At 38.9% G+C, this 23,983-nt stretch overlaps 1 protein-coding gene across 2 annotated transcripts; it reads left to right on the top strand.

Moving 5' to 3' along the window:
- The first annotated feature begins 114 nt into the window (after window positions 1-114).
- On the top strand, window positions 115-23,236 carry LOC120437482. Of its 2 annotated transcripts, XM_039608072.1 has the most exons (7): window positions 115-881; window positions 1,080-1,151; window positions 1,498-1,551; window positions 12,421-12,483; window positions 12,693-12,824; window positions 21,662-21,751; window positions 23,221-23,236. In XM_039608072.1, the coding sequence occupies exons 1-6, from the start codon at window positions 677-679 to the stop codon at window positions 21,718-21,720; spliced, it is 585 nt and encodes a 194-aa protein (XP_039464006.1). In that variant the 5' UTR covers window positions 115-676; the 3' UTR covers window positions 21,721-21,751; window positions 23,221-23,236. The 2 variants fall into 2 exon arrangements, with proteins under 2 accessions (XP_039464006.1, XP_039464005.1); XM_039608071.1 differs by lacking the exons at window positions 21,662-21,751; window positions 23,221-23,236 and adding an exon at window positions 12,928-13,256 and having other exon boundaries at window positions 582-881.
- The last annotated feature ends 747 nt before the right edge of the window (window positions 23,237-23,983 follow it).

A 23,983-nucleotide genomic window follows, 5' to 3' on the forward strand; every position in this document is an offset into this window, starting at 1 on the left:
TGCTGAGAACTAAAGGAATAAAACAGAGAATACAACACAGCTCAGCAGAGTGCTGAGTTAGTCTGTTTCTCAGTGATAACAGTGTGTAGTCCCAGATGTACAGGGGACTTTTTAAATATAGGCTAGTTAACATTCTTCTGAGTTAGTGGAAGTTCATAATGATTATTTAAATTCTAGTATTCGATGTCACATGATCTCCTTTAACCTTGTATCTGTAAGTCAAACATTACATAAATATTTAGACCACATAGATCATTTGGCTCTTTGTCAGCCTGTTCTGTTTTTGTAATTAATTTATTGTTAATCAGTGATGACAATAAATAATCCTAGATATGGAAAATGATTTGTGTTGATTAATCCATGTTTCCAGATTAAAGTTTCCTCTGAATAAAAGTCCCTTCATGGAGATCATATTTGCTCTTATTTACAATGAACACGTGTTGACCTGATTTGCTGTCAGTTAACAATCATTGATAGTTACTTGTTGTTTTCCTTGTAGTCTGTCTTGAAGTCATAAATATTACATTAGTCAGTGATTTACTAGAATTACTTATGCCCTCAGTTCTCATAGGGTTACTGAATCTAATGATACAGTGACCTCCCCTTTGTACTGTGTAATATAAAAGTCAGTCAGGTTTGCAGAGGACACAGATACTGTTGAGTTTTCACTGACAGAATGGAGATCATGGTGTTTTTCACACTGTTGCTTCTGGTCTGCTCTGTTTCCACAAATCAGACTGAGGCAGATAATGAAATTGTTGACCAGCAGATTTCAAACCAACAACCCTGTCCACAGGACATCCATGCTGTGCTCAGAGAGATGGCAGTCTCACTGGCTTTACAGACAGAGCGGATTACTGTCCTACAGAAAGAGAATCAAGGTAGAGTATCATGTCAGGTCATTGTGTTACAGAAAATCAAAATCACATCAGAAATAATCAGAATGACAGAAATGAGGAATGACAAACATTCATGGTTCTGTGCGGTCTTGTGAAATTGAATATCTTTTAAAAATATTACTTTGCATTGCATTTATTAATGCAGTGAAATTAAAAAAAAATCATTTTCATTTATTTCAGATCAGGCCGCAAAGCTAAAAGAAATGGAGAGACAGAAGACTGAGCTCGACCAGCTGAAGCTGCAGTCCAAAGGTATTGTGTGGAAATCATCATATTCTGATAATTTCTGTAGAAATGTTGAAGTCTTTCTGTTTCTGACACAGTTTTGATGGTAAAATGTAATCTTCCAGATTTGTTTTCATTGTAAAACATCTTAATATCAGACACTGGAGCCAAAAACGTCTCTTTTCATCTCAGCATCAGGAAGTGACTGGAATGTGTTTATAATGAAAATGCTCACAGCTCCTCTTCATGGCAAACACTTCCAAACCAAATACTTCTACATTTACTTAAAAACCAGTTTCTGTGCTGATACAACAATTCTAACCATCATTTAAAGTCTGTGTCTGTGAGTTTTTTTCTTTTTCATTTTTCTCAGAACAAGCAGCAAAGCTGGAGACTGAGATTGACCAGCTGAAGCTGCAGTCAGAAGGTATGTGGTAGAAATCTTTCTATAGAAATGTTAATATATTCATATTTCTGACACATGTTCACATTTATATAATTGTTTGATCTACCTCTGCTGGAATGTTCACAGCAGTTGAAGTTTCCTTTGTTAAATCAAAAGCATAATTTCAACAGAGCATAATGTGATCTTGGAGCATGCACTGAGACTATATTTAAGTACATTATTTACTTTGTGTACAACTCTCAGCACCACGACCAGTGAATCAATAACCTCGACCACAGTTACCTGTTCAGGTACGAACAACTGTCAGTGTTGGGAAGGATACTTTTAAAATGTATTCCACTACAGAATACATGCCCCAAAATGTATTTTGTAACATATTCTATTGCGTTACTCAATGAGAGTAAAGTATTCTGAATACTTTGGATTACTTAATATATTATCATGCTTTTTACAGCTGCATGAATGTACTATTGCTGTGTGATTTATTACTTTTACTGAAGGTTATTCGCCATACCAATACCAACTAGATTTTTAACCCTTTAAAACCGGTCGGAGCAGGCACGCTCCGTTTTGCGTAACTATTTTTAAATCCCGGTAGCACTGTAACCACGTAAGCTAGCGCAATAATTTTTTTGCATATGAAACCAGAGGAGTTGTACTTACATCTTGTGCCATCAGCTTGTGCTAGGTCACGGTTTCCTTTCACATATAGCTTTGCAAAAACTGCATATAAAGCACTTGCAGCAACAAAAACATAATATTCCAGAAACACGCTTCGCCGATCCGATCAGCTGTTCGTAACGCTTCCTAGGTTGGAATAGACGTCAGCGCGAACTATCGCATGTCCGCCATTACCTGCCCGAAACCGGAAATGACGTCATTTGCGGAAATGTAGTCTTTTTACTATCAGGGCCTCATGAGCCTATACTTGTGTTTTTAAAAGTTATCTTTCACTTTATGACTTTCTGTGTCGTTTCTGGGATGCTTAGAACTCAAATTGCACTGCTGGAAATAGTTTATTTTGATGCACATGCTTCTTTTTTGCAAATTTGCATTATAATATTTATTTTCGTTTTTCTTGCAATATATAAAAATTGGTGTATTTCAAAAATAAAACTATGAAGACACTCAAAATAAATTTCCTGTGGTGGGAAACTATTTTGTGCAACTTTTTTGTATTTACAGTTTTGAGGGATAAGCCTCTTAAATTTCTCTAACTAGAAATATATGTTAAAAAAACAAAAACGATTTTCAATTTTTTTGTAGTTTATTGCACTTTTTGCAATTTATGTAATTACAATGCACTTAATGCATACATATTAAAATGTGGGCTATAATGGTTGTATTGATGTATAGCAACTTGAAATGCTCCCAAAAATGGCACTACAGCATGTAAAAATATAATATAAGCTCTGGGAGACTTGGTTCTATGGTAGGTCTTAAAGGGTTAAATCTTAATATAAAATGAGTAACAGTAGGGTGGACATTAGGTCAGGCTGCACTTTTGGCAGCGATCTCGTATAGAAAACTATTCCGTGTATATATAAAACAGGTCCGCGGCTCCGAACCGTAGTAAAGAGACCTCTGGCTAATACGTTGGGTTCCGGCTCGTAGCCGAAAACTAGCTTTACTTTGTTGTCTGGGTCAACTTTGCTAGCGAGAGACAGAGAGAGGCGTTGAAAGGCTGCTCCAACGGAACTTATTGTTTCGGAGGAAAACACAAACACAATGTATAGTCGAGTCTTAATAGCTTACTTACAACTGGGCTCGTCAGGCACTCTTTTTGGCTGCAGTGGTTATTATTACATTTACATGCTTCCAGCTCCCGTTTTTGCTCGATGACAACTCGTACTTTTCCACTCTTTTTCTCCCTCCCTCGCTCATAGACACATAACAGGCATGGCAGTCCATTCTCCCTGCAGCACGGACTACACTGCCCATGAGGCTACATTCTTTAGGGCGATGCCTGTAGCATTCTGCCTATTGCCTTCATATTAAATAACTTTTTGAATAATAACTTTTAAAAATATTTCTTCATGTCATTATGCGGGCTACAAGTAGAGGTGACATGGGCCGTGAGATTGAGACACAGACATTAGAGCCTCTTAATGCTTAAACAGCTCTCTGACAGTCAGACTGGATGTTCAGATTTTGGAGAACATCATTAAACATTTTTATTGGTCAACTACAACCTCCAGCTCAGTGCAGAAAATCTTTTTCTCTGATTCTTCCTATTTGTCACCGTTGTGGTTGATGAGAGTGTATGACCTTTATTTACAGGTTTTTCTGATTACACTTAACAAGCTGCACCTGTCCTGTTCACCTGCAGCTCAACATCATCTCTTAGTTTGTGCAAAGCTGTTTGACTCCTGGCAGATTGAACATGTCGTAGTGAAGCAAGAAGCACAAACCTCCATCAAGGCAGCTCAGTCTCTGGGCAGTATTTAGTTTTTAGGGAATAGTTTTGTATTTTGTATGTATTCATTTTGTTTTCTTTCTTATTTTTAAACGTACTTTAAGAAGTTTGTCATGCAGTAAAAAGTGCAAAGTCCGGACTTTTATTTATTGAAACCATTTTTAATATAGTTGACATAATTTTGAGTATAATTATTTTTATTGTTGTGGATTCACTCTCTTTCTCTTGACACTATTTTGTAAGATATTTATCACATTTTGGGATTAAACTGAAGGGAAGCCAGATGTGAAGTGAAAAAGTAAGGTCAAAGGTCAAATGTGATGGGATATTTTTTGGAGATAACTTATCCTAATTTCAGGAGTGGGACCACACCTCCAAACATGCCTTTTCCGGTTCTTATCTATAAATGACATCCCCAGCTCTTCAAGCTGTTCGTTCTCGTTTTTGTGCGATCTCCTTTCGAGAATCACTTTAACACATCTTATCTCTCAAGAGTAACATAATTTTACTCACCCTTCCATTTGCTCATAATGGCCCCTTTGTCCGTCAGCATATCAGACAAAGATTTCTACAGCTCTGCATCATCAGACAATTCAAGTCATGTTCTAAACCCTTCATACTTGACACAGTCATTCAAGACAGCTCTCCTTGCGGTTCTGACAACATCCCAATGGCATCATGATCTTCTATGAGGTTTAGCCATCCAGCTTGGTGGAATTAAACTCTCTGCAGGTTTTGGGGGATATAATTATGGAAGGTGGTTCTCCTCTATTCAGTCTCTCAAAATTCAACCAACCCTTCCAAAAACTGCTTACCGTCACCTTTGTTTCTGAAATCTACACATTAGTTATTGCTTCCTCTCTCAAAGTAATTTAACCAGCCAGGCAACCCCCTCTACATCTTCTACTTCAAAATAAGATCACAATTTAGCCTTCACAAGCCATTAGGCCACAGGTGTCGAACTCAAGGACTTGAGGGCCGGTGTCCTGCAGGTTTTGGATCTCACCCTGGGTCAACACACCTGAATCAAATGATTAGTTAATTACCAGGCCTCTGGAGAACTTCAAGACATGTTGAGGAGGTGATTTAGACCTTTTCAGCTGTGTTGGATCAAGGATGCATCTAAAACCTGCAGGACACCGGCCCTCGAGGCCTGGAGTTCGAAGCCTGTGCTTTAGGCCATTACCTCAAGTCTTAAAAAAATCCCATCATGCTTCACTGTCAGAGCTTCAGTTCAGAGTCAAGGGGGAACGAGGGTTCAGGTTACTCCTCTACCAAGGTCTTTTGTCGTCTGAAATTTCCTCTGTTCTCATCTCCCGCCGTTCCTTCCTAGTTTTCTCAGCTCATCTGCTCCACTCCATGGAAACCATCTGCCTTTATCTACTAAAAACACTGTCAAACCTAAAATGAGAATGTGGGCACACCAAGTGAAATATTGTTATATGTACTTACTATATGTTGGTAATACACATCACCCTTGTAAGAATCATAACTTCAGCTATTAGGCTTTTAGTTCATTTTTATCCAACAAATCATTAAGTTGACCTTGGTGGATGTTCGCCAGATTTTAATGTATTAACATTTATTGTACCATCTTTACCTTAAAATATAAATCACCTTGAGCCAACTGTTGTTGTGATTTTTGCACTATATCAAGAACAGTGAATTAAATGACTCCACTCTACGCCAGTGCAAAGGTTTATCAGAATCTAAATTTCTCGAGCTGTTGTGTTTACAGGCACAAAGAATGAGATGCACACATCCAACAATATAACCTCCTTTGTGGAGGTAATGAACTGACTGCACCAGTGTTCAGAATACAGAGCAACACACCTAAAACTAGCCAAATGTCATGGTCTGTGTGCAGGTAAGCAGGAAAAGGATCCAAATGCAAACTCAAAACGCAGAAGCAAAACTTAAATTCCAAAATGGCAGCTTTATTGCTGGACCTGTAAAGAGACTTAACAAAACCTCAAACTAAAATAAACTAGGCAGACTTGACAAAACACACAGACATATATGAGGGAGATCGCGGCACTGACAAAGACAAACACAAGGCTTAAATACACTGAGAGATAACAAGGGAAATGAGAGACATGAGGGAGACACAGCTGGGAGAAATCAGACTTAACAGGACAGGGTAAGCAAAACTAGACACACTGACATGAGACACAGACCTTCAAAGTAAAACAGGAAACACACCAACTGAACTCCAGACATGAAAACTTAACTGAGACTGGCAGGGGCGGATCTAGAGAAAAAGTTTTGGGGTGGCATGAGATCAGATAGGGTGGCAAAGTCGAAGCCATTTCTTTACACATTTGCAGGTGCTACATTTTCTAATACAGTGGTTCCCAAACTTTTTTTGCCGGGCCCCCCTTTGTTTACAAGAAAATGTTCGTCCCCCCCAAGACGCACGCGCACAAGATGCACGCACACGCACGCGCACATGCACATCCTCCAACCACACACACCCATATTTTGCTCCGTTGAGGTTTATTTCACACCTCAAACATTTAGTAAAAAATTAAGCAAATACAAGTAATCTGCAATAAATTACAGGTAGTAATAAAATAAACTACTAACTCTTTTACGCTACGTCCGCACCTACACGGGTATTTTTGAAAGTGCAGCTGTTTCGTCCACACGTAAACGGCATTTCGATTCACCGAAAACTGAGATTTTTTAAAACTCCTTTTTTGCATTTACGCGCGGACGAGCAATACAGAGTTCTTCACGCAACGTCAAAGGTATGTGCCTTTTTTCACGTCACGCTGTGCGCCATGTTATTGTTTACATGAGATGAATTGCAGAATGGCAGATAGAGACAAAATACTGTTAATCTGACTGTCTGCAGGTTTTACACGCTTACATATACACACGCAGTTACTTTCCCTCCATTTAGAAAGGCAGAGGCGTCACGGTGTGATTATTTTACGTCTAGTTGTTTTTTTTCCCTGTGTAATAATATTCAACATTGCTATCAATACATTTTTCAAAAAATGCCTCTCTGTGCAAAATGGGTTCAAAAACATAAACAGCTGTGGGATCCTGTTTGTCCGTAATTTGGAGAGCCCAGCGCTGCTCCCGACGCAGGGAAACTAATTTTGCAGGGGAGACCTACCTCAGCACTTGTGCAGGTGAAGCCAAAGGGTAGATATGCTTCACCATATTTTCTAGTCTTTGGCTTAGAATGAAGTTGGTTTGGAAACATATTCAGTGATGCTTCATCTCCTGCTTTGCGTTTCTGTGGCCGCCCCGTGCTAGCAGTGTCCAAGCGTTTTGTTTCCCCCCCTCTTTCATGCCGCGCCCCCTCTGCAATGGCTCTGCGCCCCCCCTAGGGGGCGGGCCCCACACTTTGGGAAGGTCTGTTCTAATACATGCCATATATAGTCAAAATACATCAATTTTTGTTTAATATAACGTAGTCTAACATTCTTTTTGGCATTAGCCGAAATAACTAAATATTTCAGTTACATTAAAAAATATTTTGGATTTTATGTACTGTATAGCCTGTACAACAAATAAGCATATATCCCAATAAGTACAAAATCCGGAAACCTACACAATACAAGGTTGATTAAGTTGGACTTGTATTTTTAATTAAGTTTCACACTCTTTTTATGTTGGAAATACATTCAAAAGTGTATTACATCCTTACATTTACACCAAAAGGTCAGAAATCTACACTTTACAAAAAACACTGAACAAAATAATATGAAAAAAACATTTTTCACCATCAGGATTCACTAGTCAAGTACTTAAAGCTTATTTTTCATTACGTTAGGCCACGTTGAAGAATATTGTGTCTACAACAGCTGAATGCGGCGATTTCCATGTTGATGAGCAAACCGTCTGACAAACTCATCCAAATCCAATGCTTTTGTGCGTTTGGACTCAATACTGAGTATAGACAGATTGGACAGTCTTTCCTCTGTCATAGTTGATCGTAAATAGTTTTTAATTATCCTCAAAGCAGAAAAGGTCCTTTCACAAGATGCACTGCTGACAGGCAACACTACAGCTATTTTGCACAGCCGGAACAGTTCAAAAAACACATCATTATACGACTCACAAATTGTAGGAGAGTGGTAGGAACTGTTTCATCACTCTTTGCAAGTCTTTCTAAGACTCGCCTAATCTGAGGTACTTCATGCTTCAGATCATCAGTATTGGAGTCATAAGCACGGGCAAGAAGTAGTACATCCTCCTCTCTCAAAAATGTGCCACTTGATGGATTTAATGCCTGAACACCTTTAATAATATTACAGTTCAGCCTAGAAAAGCGTCTTTCCATTTCTCCCATCATACAGTCTATAACTGGGTAGAATACTTAGATTCTGAACATTTGTTTGCTGTCTGGGTCTGCATGCTGTCCAAGGGTAGAAGTAACAAGAGAATCATGAAGTTTTCTTGCTTTCTGTATTGATCGTTTTGGGATGTGTTGGGTTGAAATGCCACTTTTTCACATGTTTCTAGAATATCAGTCCACAGGTCATCAAAAAAGGATTCAGTTGGGTAATAAACTATTGTCTCCTTAAGCGATTCAACTAGGTTTATAGCCTTAGACAGGTCAACAGTTTTGGACTGAAGCATTTCTGATAACATATTAGAATCATTCAATACTTTTCTGAAGAGTGCAAGACATCCAACAAAATTCAGATCCATTTGAACCAGAATGCCCTTTGCTTCTACAGCTCTCTGTGCATTGTTCTCTGATGAGATCTCTTCTAGTACACACAAAATTGCAGGCAACCTGTCCATGATATTGCGACATGCTATATGTCTAGAAGACCAACGTGTATCACTAAGGCGCTGCAGTTCTCTTGGTACCCCATGAAACATTTCCTGCTGCACTGTCAGCCATTTCTGATGGACGTAAGATCCAGATATGAATGTGTATAATCATTCTAGCAAAGAAAAGAAATTTCCTGCATCAGGCACACTTTGGACTGCATCTACTATGACAAGGTTTAAGCAGTGGCACTACAGTGAATGTAGAAAGCATACTTTGCCACCTCCTTTATCCTAGCGTGTACACCAGAATGTGACCCACTCATCACAGATGCTCCATCATACCCTTGGCCAACAAGGTTCTGTCTGTAGTCCAGCCCATGTTTTTCTAAACAGCCAATAATCTTGCTGGTCAGCCCAGCAGCATCCAGTCTGTCTGCCTCTTGAAACCCTAAGAAACTCTCGTGTATTGCACCATTATAGTAGTATCTAACGATAAAAGAAATTTGCTCTGATTTACTGACATCTTTAGTCTCATCTACAATGACTGAAAATTGTGCACTGTCTTTAACTTCTCGGATGATCTCCTCAGCAACCATTTCAGCCAAACATGAAACAATTTCATTCTGGATGGTTTTACTGGTGTACACAGCATTTTTGGCTTGTTGTTCCAGTCTCCTTTTAACCACAGGATCATGATTGCCTACCATGTTCAACATTTCTAGGAAAATGTCCCTTTTATTTGAGTCAGCAGACTCCCTGTGTCCACGTTGAGCTATATTTTCTGTAGCAGTCAAGATTAGAATTTCTGCTATAGTCTTAATGTAAGTCTGGTTTTCAAGCACTTGTTTCTGGCGATGGTCATCCATTGCCGTCATCAGAGTTTCATTTTTTTCACTCATTTTGTTATTCTCTGCCCAAGCAATCATTGCTGTTTTATGACTCTGAGATTTTGCATGACAACAGAACCCACTGTCTTTAAACATTGCTTTCTTCCAGTTACGATATCCAACAACTGAAGTAAACACACTTTTGGGAGCATCAGGAAGAGAGAAATGCCGGCAAGCAAAGCAGTAACAAGAGTCTCTACTCTGGGAATATTCCAACCAAGGGTGTATTTTGTACCATTCTGGGCGGAAGCTCCTCCTGCTGCATCCTTGATAAGTCTTAGGGAAACTCAGATGTGGCTGTGTTGGGTTGTCACTTCTGACTTTGGATATGTCTAAAAATCACATACAAAACACAAAATATTGCATGAGCTTCAACTGTGTTTTGAAAAACCTATTTGCTCAAATAGGTTTTTATATGCACAAATTAATTAATTAGATTTGTATTGCAACATAGTGCTAATGCATATTTAATATGATTAAACCATTACTGTAATTTAGTTTTACATGTTAGTTATATATTTTATTTTTCTACATTTATGCAAATTCAGACAGACATCTTACCATGGGGATCGCTTTGAATAAACACAGAGAACTCAGGCTGTCTCTCCTTCCCTCTGCTGTCTGACCCCATCACCTTCCCTGCTTTGGACCATATTTCTTCTTCCTCTGCTGCTGCTTGCCCTGGCTCAGCTTCTAGCCCTTTGTCTCCCTGATCTCTCCTCTTTGTGTGGAAGAAAATAGTGATGTCACCCTTTCTCTTCATACCTCTCAGTAGTGTCTGAAATTGTGCAAATGCAGATTTAATATGAAGGCCCTTTCACAAAATCAGTGCGAATACTTAATGCATTAAAAATATTTTTCAGACTCGCCTGCTAACGCAGGCGTTCCGCCCCGACCATGTTATTTCCCTGGACGAATTTGCGCATATAATTCAAACCGATTTTTCAGATGTTTCGGATCCGAATACACAAATCAGACCAATCAGATCAATGCATTTGGCAACAATGCATTAGGAAGCCGTGATACAGCTTCAACACCAGGATCAAACGATAATATTATCCCTGCTGTTGTCTTCTCTGAGAAACGGATGAACCACAATCTTCATTTTCCACTTTTCTCATTTACGAAGATTAGCACCAGCTCATCAAGGCTTCATATCATCTTCATTTTTCTATTTTTTAGACAGTTTTATGAGGATAAATTATCCGCAAAAGCGCAACGCGTTCGATGTGCATATATAGGTTGATCGCACTGAGACTTACTGCCGTTTTTACGCAATGCGTTCGATGTAATGGCCTTCACCGTTAATATTAAAACTAAAATGCACTTGATTACCCAAATTAAAGTTTATCTTACGATTTGCGCACTTTTTTTATGATAACCGCAGCTTTCACGGTATGCAATAGCACAAAACAACATTAAATAATAAACATTAAGTACGGGAAAACTATCAGTGAATGTACAGAAATATAAACCTTGTTTTTCATGATTTATTGGGCTAATAACATTTAGCTTTATGACATTCCCAGAGAATACAAATCAACAGTCTGAGTTGAAATCTGAATGCTGCGCGGTGTTCATTCAAAATGTCCCCTTGCACCAATCAGAGCATAGCATTGGTAGCCATTGACAACACGTTGGAGGAGCAGCTATGGGCTGAACCATTTTTTTAGGAGGCAAGGGGGGATTGTGCAATCAATTCAGTTAGTTTTAAAATTCATGCTCACTACAAATTGAAGCTAGCTTGATCGAAGCATTAATGCTATCGTATTTTAATAAACAACATTGCCATATGCAAAACTAGGGTGGCACTTGGGGTGTCAAGGGCTTATTTTAGGGTGGCACTTGCCACCCCATGCCACCCTTCTAGATCCGCCCCTGGAGACTGGGGAGAGAGATCATAGAGGGCTTAAACGCAGGACAGAAAGGCACAAAAATAGCACAACATGGAACACAGGAAGCCATATAACAAAACCTATGAACTAAAACTATAATAGCCATAACCAAACCTAGGGTAAAAATAAATATAATAATCAAAACTGCAAAACAAAGGATTCAGAACATAAGCCATAATGTAAAATACTCAAAAATGCTGTGTCACAAGGACTCAAAGCCATGACACCAAACCTTTTAGTGCTGTTTCACCATTACACTCACAGGCTGTTTTAGCAAATCTGGGCCTAATTTCTGTGAACATTTTAATCTGTATTTTTGCTGTAGCGCCACCTGCAGACAGAAGCCAGCAACCTCTACTCAACTGTTATGTAATTGTGCATGTATGAACTATGCAACATAATCAGGAATCGAACCCACACATCTGTAGCCATTTGGCACACGGCTCACCTGATCAACCAACAGAGCTACAGCTGCATGGTTACAGCCACCATCCATCCTTTGATTGCGTAACTGAGTAGAAAGGCGCTACATGAGTATGAGTCCATATGGGTTGTCATGTTAAACAAGTGAACAGACAAGTGGTGTGGTTACAGCCATCTTTTACATACAGTCTATGGTTCATGTCTAAGTGAAGGAGAGAAACACAGAGTAGAGAGTACACACACTGGATAAAGATGTCAGAGTTTAACTGCACAGATTTCAAATGAGAGTCAGTTTGTTCAGTGATGCAGTCAAACAAGTCTGCTTCTTCAACCATTCTCCACCCAGCACCTGTAGGAGGTGTGGTCCTGTGGCTCTGCAGAGTGTGAGGTGGAGGATGAGGGGAAGTGGAGGAGACCACCGCTCAGTGTAGCATGAACAGAATGAGAGTCAAAGTTACTTTCTTACTTACAGATAAAAACATGTGAATCACTGTGTGAAAATAATGATTTCTTTCAATTTGCATTTTGTCAGAACAAGTAGCAAAGCTTGAGAGTCAGAAAACTGAGATCGACCAGCTGAAGCATGAACTACAAGGTACTGTGTCAGAATCTGATCATTTCTCTAGAAACGTTGAAATATCTGACACATTTTCATTGTCACATTTTCTGTGACAATGAAATGCTTTCAGCTGTCAAACATTTCTTTCACTGGAGATTAAAGTTTTTGTCATAGTCACTTTTTTGGGAAGAGTCTAACTCTAAAACAGAAAGTTTCAAATGATGACATTTCTCTCTCTCTCTCAGTCAAACAGGTGGCTTTCTCAGTCAGTCTGCTGGATCAAGGTTATGGATACACTGGACCCTATAACACACATATGACTCTGATCTTCAAACGTGTTGTCACAAACATTGGAAATACCTACAACCCACACACAGGTAATAACACTGAATGTCTCTTCTCAGCTATGCTGATGTCAGGTTGATGTTCCAGATGTTCTAACAGCTGATTTTCCATTTAACAACAACAAATGTCCAACAGGTATTTTCACTGCACCAGTGAGAGGAGTCTACCACTTTTACTGGACAGTATATGGAAATGGAAATATTCCTGCAGGTGCCTATTTGTTCAGGAATGGAGAGAAAATTTTTGTTACATTTGTACGTCAAACATCTGGTGGTGTGAGCGCCTCTAATGGAGCCTCACTGCTTCTAGAGGTTGGAGATCAGGTGTCTGTACGTATTGATCCTGGTGCAAGGCTATTTGACAATCAAAACCATCATACCACCTTCAGTGGTCATCTGATATTCACCATGTGAGAGGTGTTACACCTCGAACACTTCCTGTTTGGACTGTCATGTGTGGGCGGAGCTTAGCCATTTTAGAAATAAAACAGGAAGTAAATCACCTGCTGGAATCAGCTTCTTGCTCTCTCTCTCTTTCTGGTTGGGTTCTAGTTTTGTGTTTATTTGTTTTTCCTTCTCTGATTCTACTGACTCAGATAATTTACTTCTTCTTGTTATCTTTGATTCAAATAAATCCAGTTAAATGCTCAGTGATTCTCTTCTCTTTGTCCTTTCTTTGAGTCGGCTCTTCATAAAGTGCTGCTCCTCCATTAGGTCATGACTATTATCTGTAAGTTGGTAAATTGCATTATTTTGTTATTGGCTCCACTGTCCTGTGTTGGTCAGTCTGTTATTTTGGAGACTGCTGGCCCACATGTTTGCTTTTAACTGGAGTTTTTTCTGTTAAGTTTAGCAAAATCCAACAGTTCCTCTTTTTTCTCTTCTTTGATAAAAGGTATTTTTCTTAAACACTTAACAGATGTTAAACTTAATCTGACTATCATGATAAAAATGTAAACAGCTGATTTAGTTTGATATAAAAATGTGTGTCAGTGCTGTGGAGGAATTTCTAGAAGCTGAAATGTTTCCTTATTTTTCATCTGAATCCAAATCCAGACACAGATAACTGACTGTAAACTTACTTGGGTTCATTTCTTTCAGTTCTTTAGTTTCAAAATAAAAGCATCATTGAACTAACGCTGTTGATTTCTTTATATGCGTTTCATACATAGAGCAGAGATCAAACCTACACATGCTGGGAGTTACTATCACAGGTAAAGTGACACCAGGGCCCGTATCCTAAAGATTCTGAGAATCCTCTCAGAGAGCTCCTAACTTAACCTAAAAATTCCTTGCCAGGAGTTTTAGCTTAGAAGTGATTCAGAACATTTTCAGTGAACTCTGAGCAAGGAATGGATGGAAAATCCTATCTTAGTGAGGAGGTGTGGTTGACCCGTTGCTAGGTATGAGTCATCATTTCAAAAGCCGTGATTGGTTGATCCTACAAGTTTGATGGAAATGAGCTTTTGGTGAGAATGAGCAAAGGATGTACCCTCAAATCAATAAACATAATTATACACTCTAATCTTATGCTGACTGTAATTGTAAATAATATTTCACATTCAAGAAAATATCTGGAAAATGAATAGTAAGCTGTAGGGGTTATAGCTAACATTAGAATCTAAAATATGTGAAAACTTAAACTCATTACACCCTGTTCAAATAATGATTCGTGTCTTATTTGCTCATATCAATATCCTAGCTGGCATATTTTGTACTTTCACTCCCATATGGACCCCATTGAAAACAAATGGTAAATGGCCTGTATTTGTATAGCGCTTTACTAGTCCCTAAAGACCCCAAAGCGCTTTACACATCCAGTCATCCACGCACACATTCACACACTGGTGATGGCAAGCTACATGTAGCCACAGCCACCCTCGGGCGCACTGACAGAGGCGAGGCTGCCGAACACTGGCGCCACGGGCCCTCTGACCACCACCAGTAGGCAACGGGTGAAGTGTCTTGCCCAAGGACACAACGACCGAGACTGTCCAAGCCGGGCTCAAACCGGCAACCTTCCGATTACAAGGCGAACTCCCAACTTTTGAGCCACGATCGCCTATCTCAAGGGGCTGTCCCTAATGAAGAAGAAATCACAATGTTACAAGTTCAGTGTGGTCTTAACGAAGGTAACACGGCTCAGCTTTTATCAATGTCTGTGATTGCTGGCTGGTCTATTTGTAAAGGCTTGTTAACAAATATCCTACAAACACAGAAAATGGAGAAAAAAGGACTATAAGCCGAACTGGACTGAGGAGCAAGGTTTGTTGCTGGCCCAGTTGGTGAACGAACATAAAGGTATCTCTCCTGCCTCTTCTGTTGGCCATTTTGTGCAGCTGCTTAGGGGAACTCTTAAGCCACTAAAGTCCTCTTCCTGCTCTTAGCAGATCTCGCCTTAGGAGCCCTTTTAAGCGCTAGGAATCTTGAGGAATAGCTTTTATATTAACTGGGATTGTTGTGTCACTTTTAGGGGAAATTCTAAGAAAACGTCACGGGTCTGAGAATTTTCTTAGAATTTGGCCGCTAGGAGCCACTTTTTGCACAAAGATTCTTTAGGGATACGGGCCCTGGGCCCGTAATTCTCAGAGTCATGACGTTTTCTTAAAATTTCCCCTAAAAGTGACACGATAATCCCAGTTAATATAAAAGCTATTCCTCAAGATTCCTAGCGCTTAAAAGGGCTCCTAAGGCGAGATCTGCTAAGAGCAGGAAGAGGACTTTAGTGGCTTAAGAGTTCCCTAAGCAGCTGCACAAAATGGCCAACAGAAGAGGCAGGAGAGATACCTTTATGTTCGCTCACCAACTGGGCCAGAAACAAACCTTGCTCCTCAGTCCAGTTCGGGTTTATGAGCCCTTTTTTTCTCCATTTTCTGTGTTTGTAGGATATTTGTTAACAAGCCTTTACAAATAGACCAGCCAGCAATCACAGACATTGATAAAAGCTGAGCCGTGTTACCCTCGTTAAGACCAAACTGGACTTGTAACGTTGTGATTTCTACTTCATTAGGGACAGCCCTTGAGATAGGCCATGTTGTTTTCAATGGGGTCCATATGGGAGTGAAAGTACAAAATATGCCAGCTAGGATATTGATATGAGCAAATAAGACACGAATCATTATTTGAACAGGGTGTAATGAGTTTAAGTTTTCACATATTTTAGATTCTAATGTTAGGCTATAACCCCTACAGCTTACTATTCATTTTCCAGATATTTTCTTGAATGTGAAATATTTACAATTACAGTCAGCATAAGATTAGAGTGTATAATTATGTTTATTGATTTGAGGGTACATCCTTTGCTCATTGTCACCAAAAGCTCATTTCCATCAAACTTGTAGGATCAACCAATCATGGCTTTTGAAATGATGACTCATACCTAGCAACGGGTCAACCACACCTCCTCACTAAGATAGGATTTTCCATCCATTCCTTGCTCAGAGTTCACTGAAAATGTTCTGGAATCACTTCTAAGCTAAAACTCCTGGCAAGGAATTTTTAGGTTAAGTTAGGAGCTCTCTGAGAGGATTCTCAGAATCTTTAGGGATACGGGCCCTGGTGTTTAGAACAAAGAGCGGCTTTTAAAACATTGTCTACAGCACAGGTGTCAAACTCCAGGCTTTGAGGGCCGGTGTCCTGCAGGTTTTAGATGTAACCTTGATACAAGACAGCTGATTTAAAGGCTAAATTACCTCCTCAACATGTCTTGAAGTTCTCCAGAGGCCTGGTAATGAACTAATCATTTGATTCAGGTGTGTTGGCCCAGGGTGAGATCTAAAAACTTCAGGACACCGGCCCTCGAGGCCTGGAGTTCGACACCCCTGGTCTACAGTAATGGTGACAGCTCTGTGAGGATGAACTCTGACATGATCAGGGCCGTGACGAGCACAAAATCAGTTACATCATGATCTCAATAAACACCTCAAACAACAGCATGAATGAAAATATAAACAAAAAATTTTGTTCTATAAATATTTGATCAGTGTTCTGATAAATGACTGGAGAAAATTTCAAAAAGTGCATTTTAGGTAAAAGTTCATTGGTCATGTGAACATGTGAGATAGGTGAATTGTGGAACTAATAACCATATGGTTCCACCTTCTTTTAGTGCACAAAATAGTGATTATTTGGCTCGGGGGTGGTGTGTGGCAGAGAGAGGAGCCAAATGCAGGACTCAGTAGGCAGAAGTTAAAGTTAAAATGTAGCTTTATTGCAACTGAATTAACAAATAACCAAACAAGAAATGATTAACTGACATGGAGATGCATAAATGGACGGATACACAGCTTGTGACAACGATCAAAGGGAAACTGAGGACTTAAATACGCTAAGTAGGGAATTACAGCTGGGGAAAACAAGACACAGGTGAACTATGTCAGACTGACGTGGGAAATAAAACGTTAAACTAACACTGAGACTAAAACACATAAATATGACAAATGTTTACAAAAAGTGACTAAATATGGGAGACCTAACAGAAACACAGACTAGGTATGGGGCACATAGGACAGGAAAAACTTCTATTTTAACAAAGAAAAGTATGAATCCAAAAATCAGAATGAAAACACAACCTAAATGAAAAGAAGAAAAAATCTTTTGCAAAAAAAAAAAAAAAAATAGTAACGCACAGTGGTTTGGATGAGTAACTTTAATCTGACTACTGTTATGGAAATAGTAACGCGTTAGATTAATCGTTACTGAAAAAGTGGTCATATTCAGAGTAATGTGTTACTAAGCAACACGTTACCGGCATCACTGGTTACAGGAGTGATACATCTCCTGTTGTCAGGCCTGCAGGTATTAGGCTGTTGTTCTCCTTTTTCTCATAGTGGGCAGAAATTATTTTTGGAGTGGCACAAATAATTTGTGTGGCATCAAATTTGATGCAGAACGTGATTGTTCTGTAAATAGTTTTAACTGTTTATTTAAAAAAAATGCCTTGGCTGCATATTTAGGTAAACAGCTTCAAAAACCTTGTTGTTTGCATAACTCAGTTACTTTTTTTGTAGAAGTAACTATATAATTAATTGCCCAACATCGGTCATTATATACTGTATTTTGCAGACAGAGTTACAGGACTCTCTCCCACTCATAATAAAAGTCAGAGCTTTATTAAAAAAAAAAAGAAAGTTGTGTTTTCAAAATTGGAGTTCAAGTTATTTTTACTTCCAATAGCGTTAACATACTACACAGGTCATGAAAACATTTTTTTTTTAAATTTTCATTGTAAGTGGGCTAAAGCAGTTAATTAAAAGTATATAACCCCTTAAAGACCTACCATAGAACCAAGTCCGCCAGAGCTTATATTATATTTTTACATGCTGTAGTGCCATTTTTGGGAGCAATTCAAGTTGCTCTACATCAATACAACCATTATAGCCCAAATTTTAATAGTATGTATGCATTAAGTGCATAGTAATTACATAAATTGCAAAAAAGTGCAATAAACTACAAAAAAATTGAAAATCATTTTTGTTTTTTTAACATATATTTCTAGTTAGAGAAATTTAAGAGGCTTATCCTCAAAACTGTAAATACAAAAAGTTGCATAAAATAGTTTCCAACCACAGGAAATTTATTTTAAGTGTCTTCATAGTTTTATTTTTGAAATACACCAATTTTTTATATACTGCAGGAAAACGAAAATAAATATTATAATGCAAATTTGCAAAAAAAACCAGCATATGCATCAAAATAAACAATTTCCAGCAGTGCAATTTGAGTTCTGAGCATCCCAGAAACGATACAGAAAGTCATAAAGTCAAACATAACTTTTAAAAATACCAGTATAGGCTTATAAGGCCTTGAAGGTAAAAATCTACATGTCCGCGAAAATGACGTCACTTCCGGTTTCGGGCAGGTCATGGCGGACATGCGATAGTTCCCGCTGATGTCTATTCCGACGTAGGAAGTGTTACGAACAGCTGATCAGATCGGCAAAGCGTGTTTCTGGAATATTAGGTTTTTGTTGCTGCAAGTGCTTTATATGCAATTTTTCAAAGCAATATGTGGAAGGAAACCGTGACCTCAAGTGACGTCATATTTTGTGGAAAACATAGTTTTTCCCTTCAGGGCCTTATAAGCCTATACTGGTGTTTTTAAAAGTCATGTTTGACGTTATGCCTTTCTGTATCATTTCTGGGATGCTTCGAACTCAAATTGCACTGCTGGAAATAGTTTATTTTGAAGCACATACTGTTTTTTTGCAAATTTGCATTATAATGTTTATTTTTGTTTTTCCTGCAGTATATAAAAAATTGTGTATCTCAAAAATAAAACTATAAACTATAGATTTCCTGTGGTTGGAAACTATTTTATGCAACTTTTTTGTATTTACAGTTTTGAGGGATAAACACTTTTTTGCAATTTATGCAGTAGTTATGTAGTAGTATGTAGTTACTATGGACTTAATGCATACATATTATTAAAATTTGGGATATAATGGTCATATTGATGTATAGCAAATGAAATGCTTCCAAAAATAGCACTACAGCATGTAAAAATATAAAGAGAAGCTCTTGGTTCTATGGTAGGTCTTAAAGGGTTAATAATTAGCCTGTTTGTTTGTTTGTTTGTTTTTGTTTTTTTCAAAGAAGATATAAATGTATCCATAACTAACTAATAACAAAGTTGCCCTGGCAACCTGTCCAGGGTTCACCCTACCTCTCACTGTATAACAGATTTAATAAAATAAGATAAGATAAGATAAGATAACCTTTATTAGTCCCACATGTGGGAAATTTGTTTTGTTGAAGCAAAAAGTGGACAGTGCAAAGTTACATAGCAAAAATTAGAAAAACACTGGAATAGGATAAGAGTTTGAATAAGATATTGTACACAACTGTACACAATATAATAGAATAAAGTACTATATGCAATAGAATAAAATACAGTACAATAGAATACAAATGCTTTATACAACTGAGAATAATACAACGATGTTGGGAAAGAGTATCACACTTAGTAGTTTTGCTATTGCACATGTGTGGATGTGTGTGTTTGATCAGTTGAAGTCTTTGTTGTGGAGTCTGACAGCAGTGGGGAGGAAAGACCTGCGAAGTCTCTCCGTCCCACACCGTGGGTGTCGCAGCCTGCTACTGAAGGAGCTACTCAGTGCTGTCAGAGTATCTTGCATGGGGTGGGAGATGTTGTCCAACAGGGATGACAGCTTAGCCGCCATTCTCCTGTCACTCACCACCTCCACTGGGTCCAGAGGGCATCCTAGAACAGAGCTGGCCCTCCGGATCAGCCTGTTCAGTCTCTTCCTGTCCCCGGCAGAGATGCTGCCGCCCCAGCAGACCACACCATAAAAAATGGCTGAGGCCACCACAGAGTCATAGAAGGTCTTCAGGAGTGAAAGGCCCAATCCTGAAGACCCGAGTCTCCGCAGCAGGTACAGCCTGCTCTGCCCTTTCCTGTAGAGGGCTGCTGAATTATGAGTCCAGTCCAGTTTATTGTTCAGATGAACAACAAGATACCTGTAGCTGTCTACAGTCTCTATGTCCATACCTTGAATAATAGACTCAAAAATAACCTTTGAGAGAAAAACAAGGTCCAGTGTTTGATCACCTGTGAGAGAGGCAGTGGAAACATTTTGCTTGAAATTGAAATTCTTTCAATTTCATATTTAGAAATTAAAATCTACAATTATTTTATGTTGTTTAATAATGGAAGTCATAGTTTATTTCAAACAGGATTAGCTTTTTAGCTTTAGACAAGCTTTAGTTAATTCAAAAGAATTAAATTATGCTTTTCAGGCACATTTCATGATTTTGTTACCCTGATCAGTCAAATGTAAAAAAATAAAGTCACATTTATTAAAGTATACCAAAATATGTCTATGAGACCAGGAAGCAGGGTTGATCTTACATGCTTCTCTGCAGCGTCACTCTTCACCACCTAAAATTAATAAATGAAAATGAGAAAAAAATATCTGTGTTGTTGGTTCAAATACGACACATTCCCAGTTTTCTTTGGACAACATTTGGCCTTTAATTGAGACCTACACTCAATCAGAGGTTCATCTTATATGGCCCAAATGTCAGGTGTGTTGTGACTTTGGGAGTGCCATAACTGAACCAAAAGTACCAAAAGCAGTACAGTTTAGATCAGGGGTCTCAAACTCCAGGCCTCGAGGGCAGTGTCCTTCAGGTTTTAGATGTTTCCTTGATCCAACACAGCTGATTTAAATGGCTAAATGACCTCCTCAACATGTCTTGAAGTTCTCCAGAGGCCTGGTAATGAACTAACCATTCGATTCAGGTGTGTTGACCCAGGTTGATATCTATAACCTGCAGGATATCAACCCTCAAGGCCTGGAGTTCGAGACCCCTAGTCTAGATGTTTCCATGCACACATAGAAGTTGCTAGAGAGTGAATGAGTTGTTAATATGTTTTATGGCTACAGAAACAGACTGAACAAACAAAATATTCTTTAATGCTTTCATTTTGATGTGTTATAGTTTTGGATGTCAAACCACAGCCGTTAGTTCCTGTTGTTGATTCTAGCTTCAAGGTGAGGAAACTTTTCACCACAGAGATTACTAGTTTGGCCATTGGCAGTGTTCATGTTGTGAGAGCTTCTTTTCTTGGTGCTGTGTGGTAAAGTGTGTCAGACTGTACTGAGACAAGGTGCCATCTCTGTGGTTGTGCGCCTTCTTCACACAAACACCTACCAGTTTTATGCAATCAGTCGTTGTTTCTCAGCAGAGGTGTAAAGAAGTGGAAAAATACTGTGAAGTGGTGCAAGTTGCACAAGCTAGAACTTAATCTCAGCCTAATCATAATGGTTTTTTTTTTTCTGTGACAGATGTAGTGTATAACAGTTCTGTTCTGTTGTACCTGCAGTCATTTTTGTGTGTTTCTTCCAGAGAGTGATCCAGCTGTAGTCTACTCAGCAGTGAGAACAGAAGACATAATGTATCGATAAAAAATAGTTGTCCCACCAAAGAGGAAAAGAGGTACAGCTGCTCTTTATCTTCAGCTTTGGACAGAGACAAGTGTTTCTGGTATTCATGCCAAGTAAGCCTGACCACATCATGACTCAAACTTAGGATGTCAAATTTCTTGTTCTCCATTTTGAATCCCAAGTTGATTCTGTTCATCTGGACGAGCGTTTTCAGTGGAGAATATTTCGTCACTCATCCAAGTGAGACTGAAGAAGTTACTTGGATAAGTGACGAAGCACAAAAACGCTATGTCCAGATGAACAGAATCAATTTTGGGGATTTCCTTACCTGTAAAGTACCCATGCTCATGAAAGCATGCTTATTTTTCAATTACAGATGCTTTTAAAAAAAATCCTTTATAGAATTAGGTAGAGTTAATTTTGAAACAGCCTTAGATCGACCTTTTCTGGACAGTGGAGACAGAACTGAAACAATCAGATTTGAATTCTATACGGTGAATTGGTGGGCCTAATATGCTCATATCAGGCTGTGGGGTGAATAAGGCACGGCGGGACTACATATTGTTGTTTCGAGCCATTTATTTACACCGGCTGCAGCTCCAAAGCTCCCAGCCGCACATCACACCACTATACCCCCAATTCCCCGTGTTTAACACAGTGGGCGTGATGACGGATGCCGTGCAGGTGCATCCGCACGGCATCGCCGACCATGCCTGACCACACAGGTACAGAAGTCCCACTGACCTGAGGGGGAACCTATTAAAATAACGTTTTCTTAAAGGGGAAAAGCCAAATTAGGCAAAAAATGAGCACAGGGACACAAAGATTCAGTATAAGATAAATAAAGATTATTTATGACTGTGAATCATGCAAAGCTACTCATAATTCTTTTGCTAGGCCCACTAATCCATCCATGTTGCTAGTTTTCTAGTTCTATTTTATGGGAACTGGAGTTTGTCAGTTTATCAGAGGTCATTTTGCTGGGTATGAAATGTGGCTAAATCTTGCAACAGAGTTAGAGTTAATGGACAAGAAGACAGAAAACCAATACCTACCAACTAATGACATTTTGAGAGAAAAATAGTCCTATTTTCATAAAAATCCCATTCAGTAGTGAACAGAATGGGATTTACTTTTTTTCCTATTTTAAGTCTTCTGCTCAGCCTGTCTGAGAAATCTGCTTTGAGAAACTTTCAAAGCAGATTTCTCAGAAAACTAAAAAGTCAAAGCTTTTGTTGCTTTGAGAAATTGGAAGCAGCAAAAGCTTTGATATCTAATGTCACTGAAAGCAGTTGAGGCAATTTTTGAGCTCTGTGGGTTCCAGGTCTGACTCTTGTGAATTTCCAGAAGCAGCTAAAGTGTAGGTGGTCAAGAAACTGTCATTTGTTCCTAAGCTGGTTCACTGTAAAGTCTGAACTGGAACTGTGTGTGATGCAGAGAGGTGGAGATTAAAGTCTTGGTTGAACTACAAAGCTTGTAATCATGTTTTCTGTTGTTTGAACTCTGTGTGTTTGTGTTCAGACTGTAAACCAGAGCCAGACATCGTCTACTCTTCACTGAAGTAGTCCACCAGTCCAACCACTGACCTCCAGCTGCTGGTCTGTTACTGGTCCCCGAGCACCTCAGACCAGAGGACATCCACAAAAGATGAAAAATATTTGTGTATCTTGCTTTTTATGTGTTTTAAAATTAGATTATTTTATATTTTGCAGCAAAATCATTATTGCGATTCATCCATGGATTAATACAGTACATACTAATTTGTGGTAAGCTTGGGGTGCAGTTTACTCACATGGCATCACCAGGAGGTAGAATTTTTAGATTTCAATTCAATCCACTTCGATTCAGTTTTATTCAATTTTATTTATACAGCAACAAATCACAACATTTGTGTCAAGGTGCTTTATAGTTGTAAGTTAAACCCTAAAATTGTAACTGGTTTCTGCTTCACCCTGCTGTAACAGGCTGGCCCAAATAAACTCTTCAGCTCTGCATGGTGTTGTATTTTTAAACAAGACATGGGGTCTCTGGTTGATTGTTGCAAATTTGTTTCCTGAATGGAAACATAATGGTGTCGGGTCAGTACAAATGACCACATCACCACTCTGCACAGCACACTACAGCAGAACACACCGTTAGCATTCCGCTTTAACAGAGTTTTACACATTAAACAAATGAAAAGTACATAAAACTTGTGTCAGGCATGTGCCCACTAAGCACTTATTACACTCTGTCAGTCTGTGTCCATCAGTTGAGCAAACAAGTTGTATGTATCTGTAAAACT

This window comes from Oreochromis aureus, linkage group 3 (assembly GCF_013358895.1).
Source record: "Oreochromis aureus strain Israel breed Guangdong linkage group 3, ZZ_aureus, whole genome shotgun sequence".
Lineage (NCBI taxonomy): Eukaryota > Metazoa > Chordata > Actinopteri > Cichliformes > Cichlidae > Oreochromis > Oreochromis aureus.

Excerpts from the sequence above, each read along its gene's own strand:
- LOC120437482 (XM_039608071.1), top strand. The coding sequence starts at position 677 with ATGGAGATCATGGTGTTTTTCACACTGTTGCTTCTGGTCTGCTCTGTT. Across the intron at positions 882-1,079 it reads CCTACAGAAAGAGAATCAAG|ATCAGGCCGCAAAGCTAAAA; the intron begins GTAGAGTATCAT and ends CATTTATTTCAG. Across the intron at positions 12,825-12,927 it reads TACCTACAACCCACACACAG|GTATTTTCACTGCACCAGTG; the intron begins GTAATAACACTG and ends AATGTCCAACAG.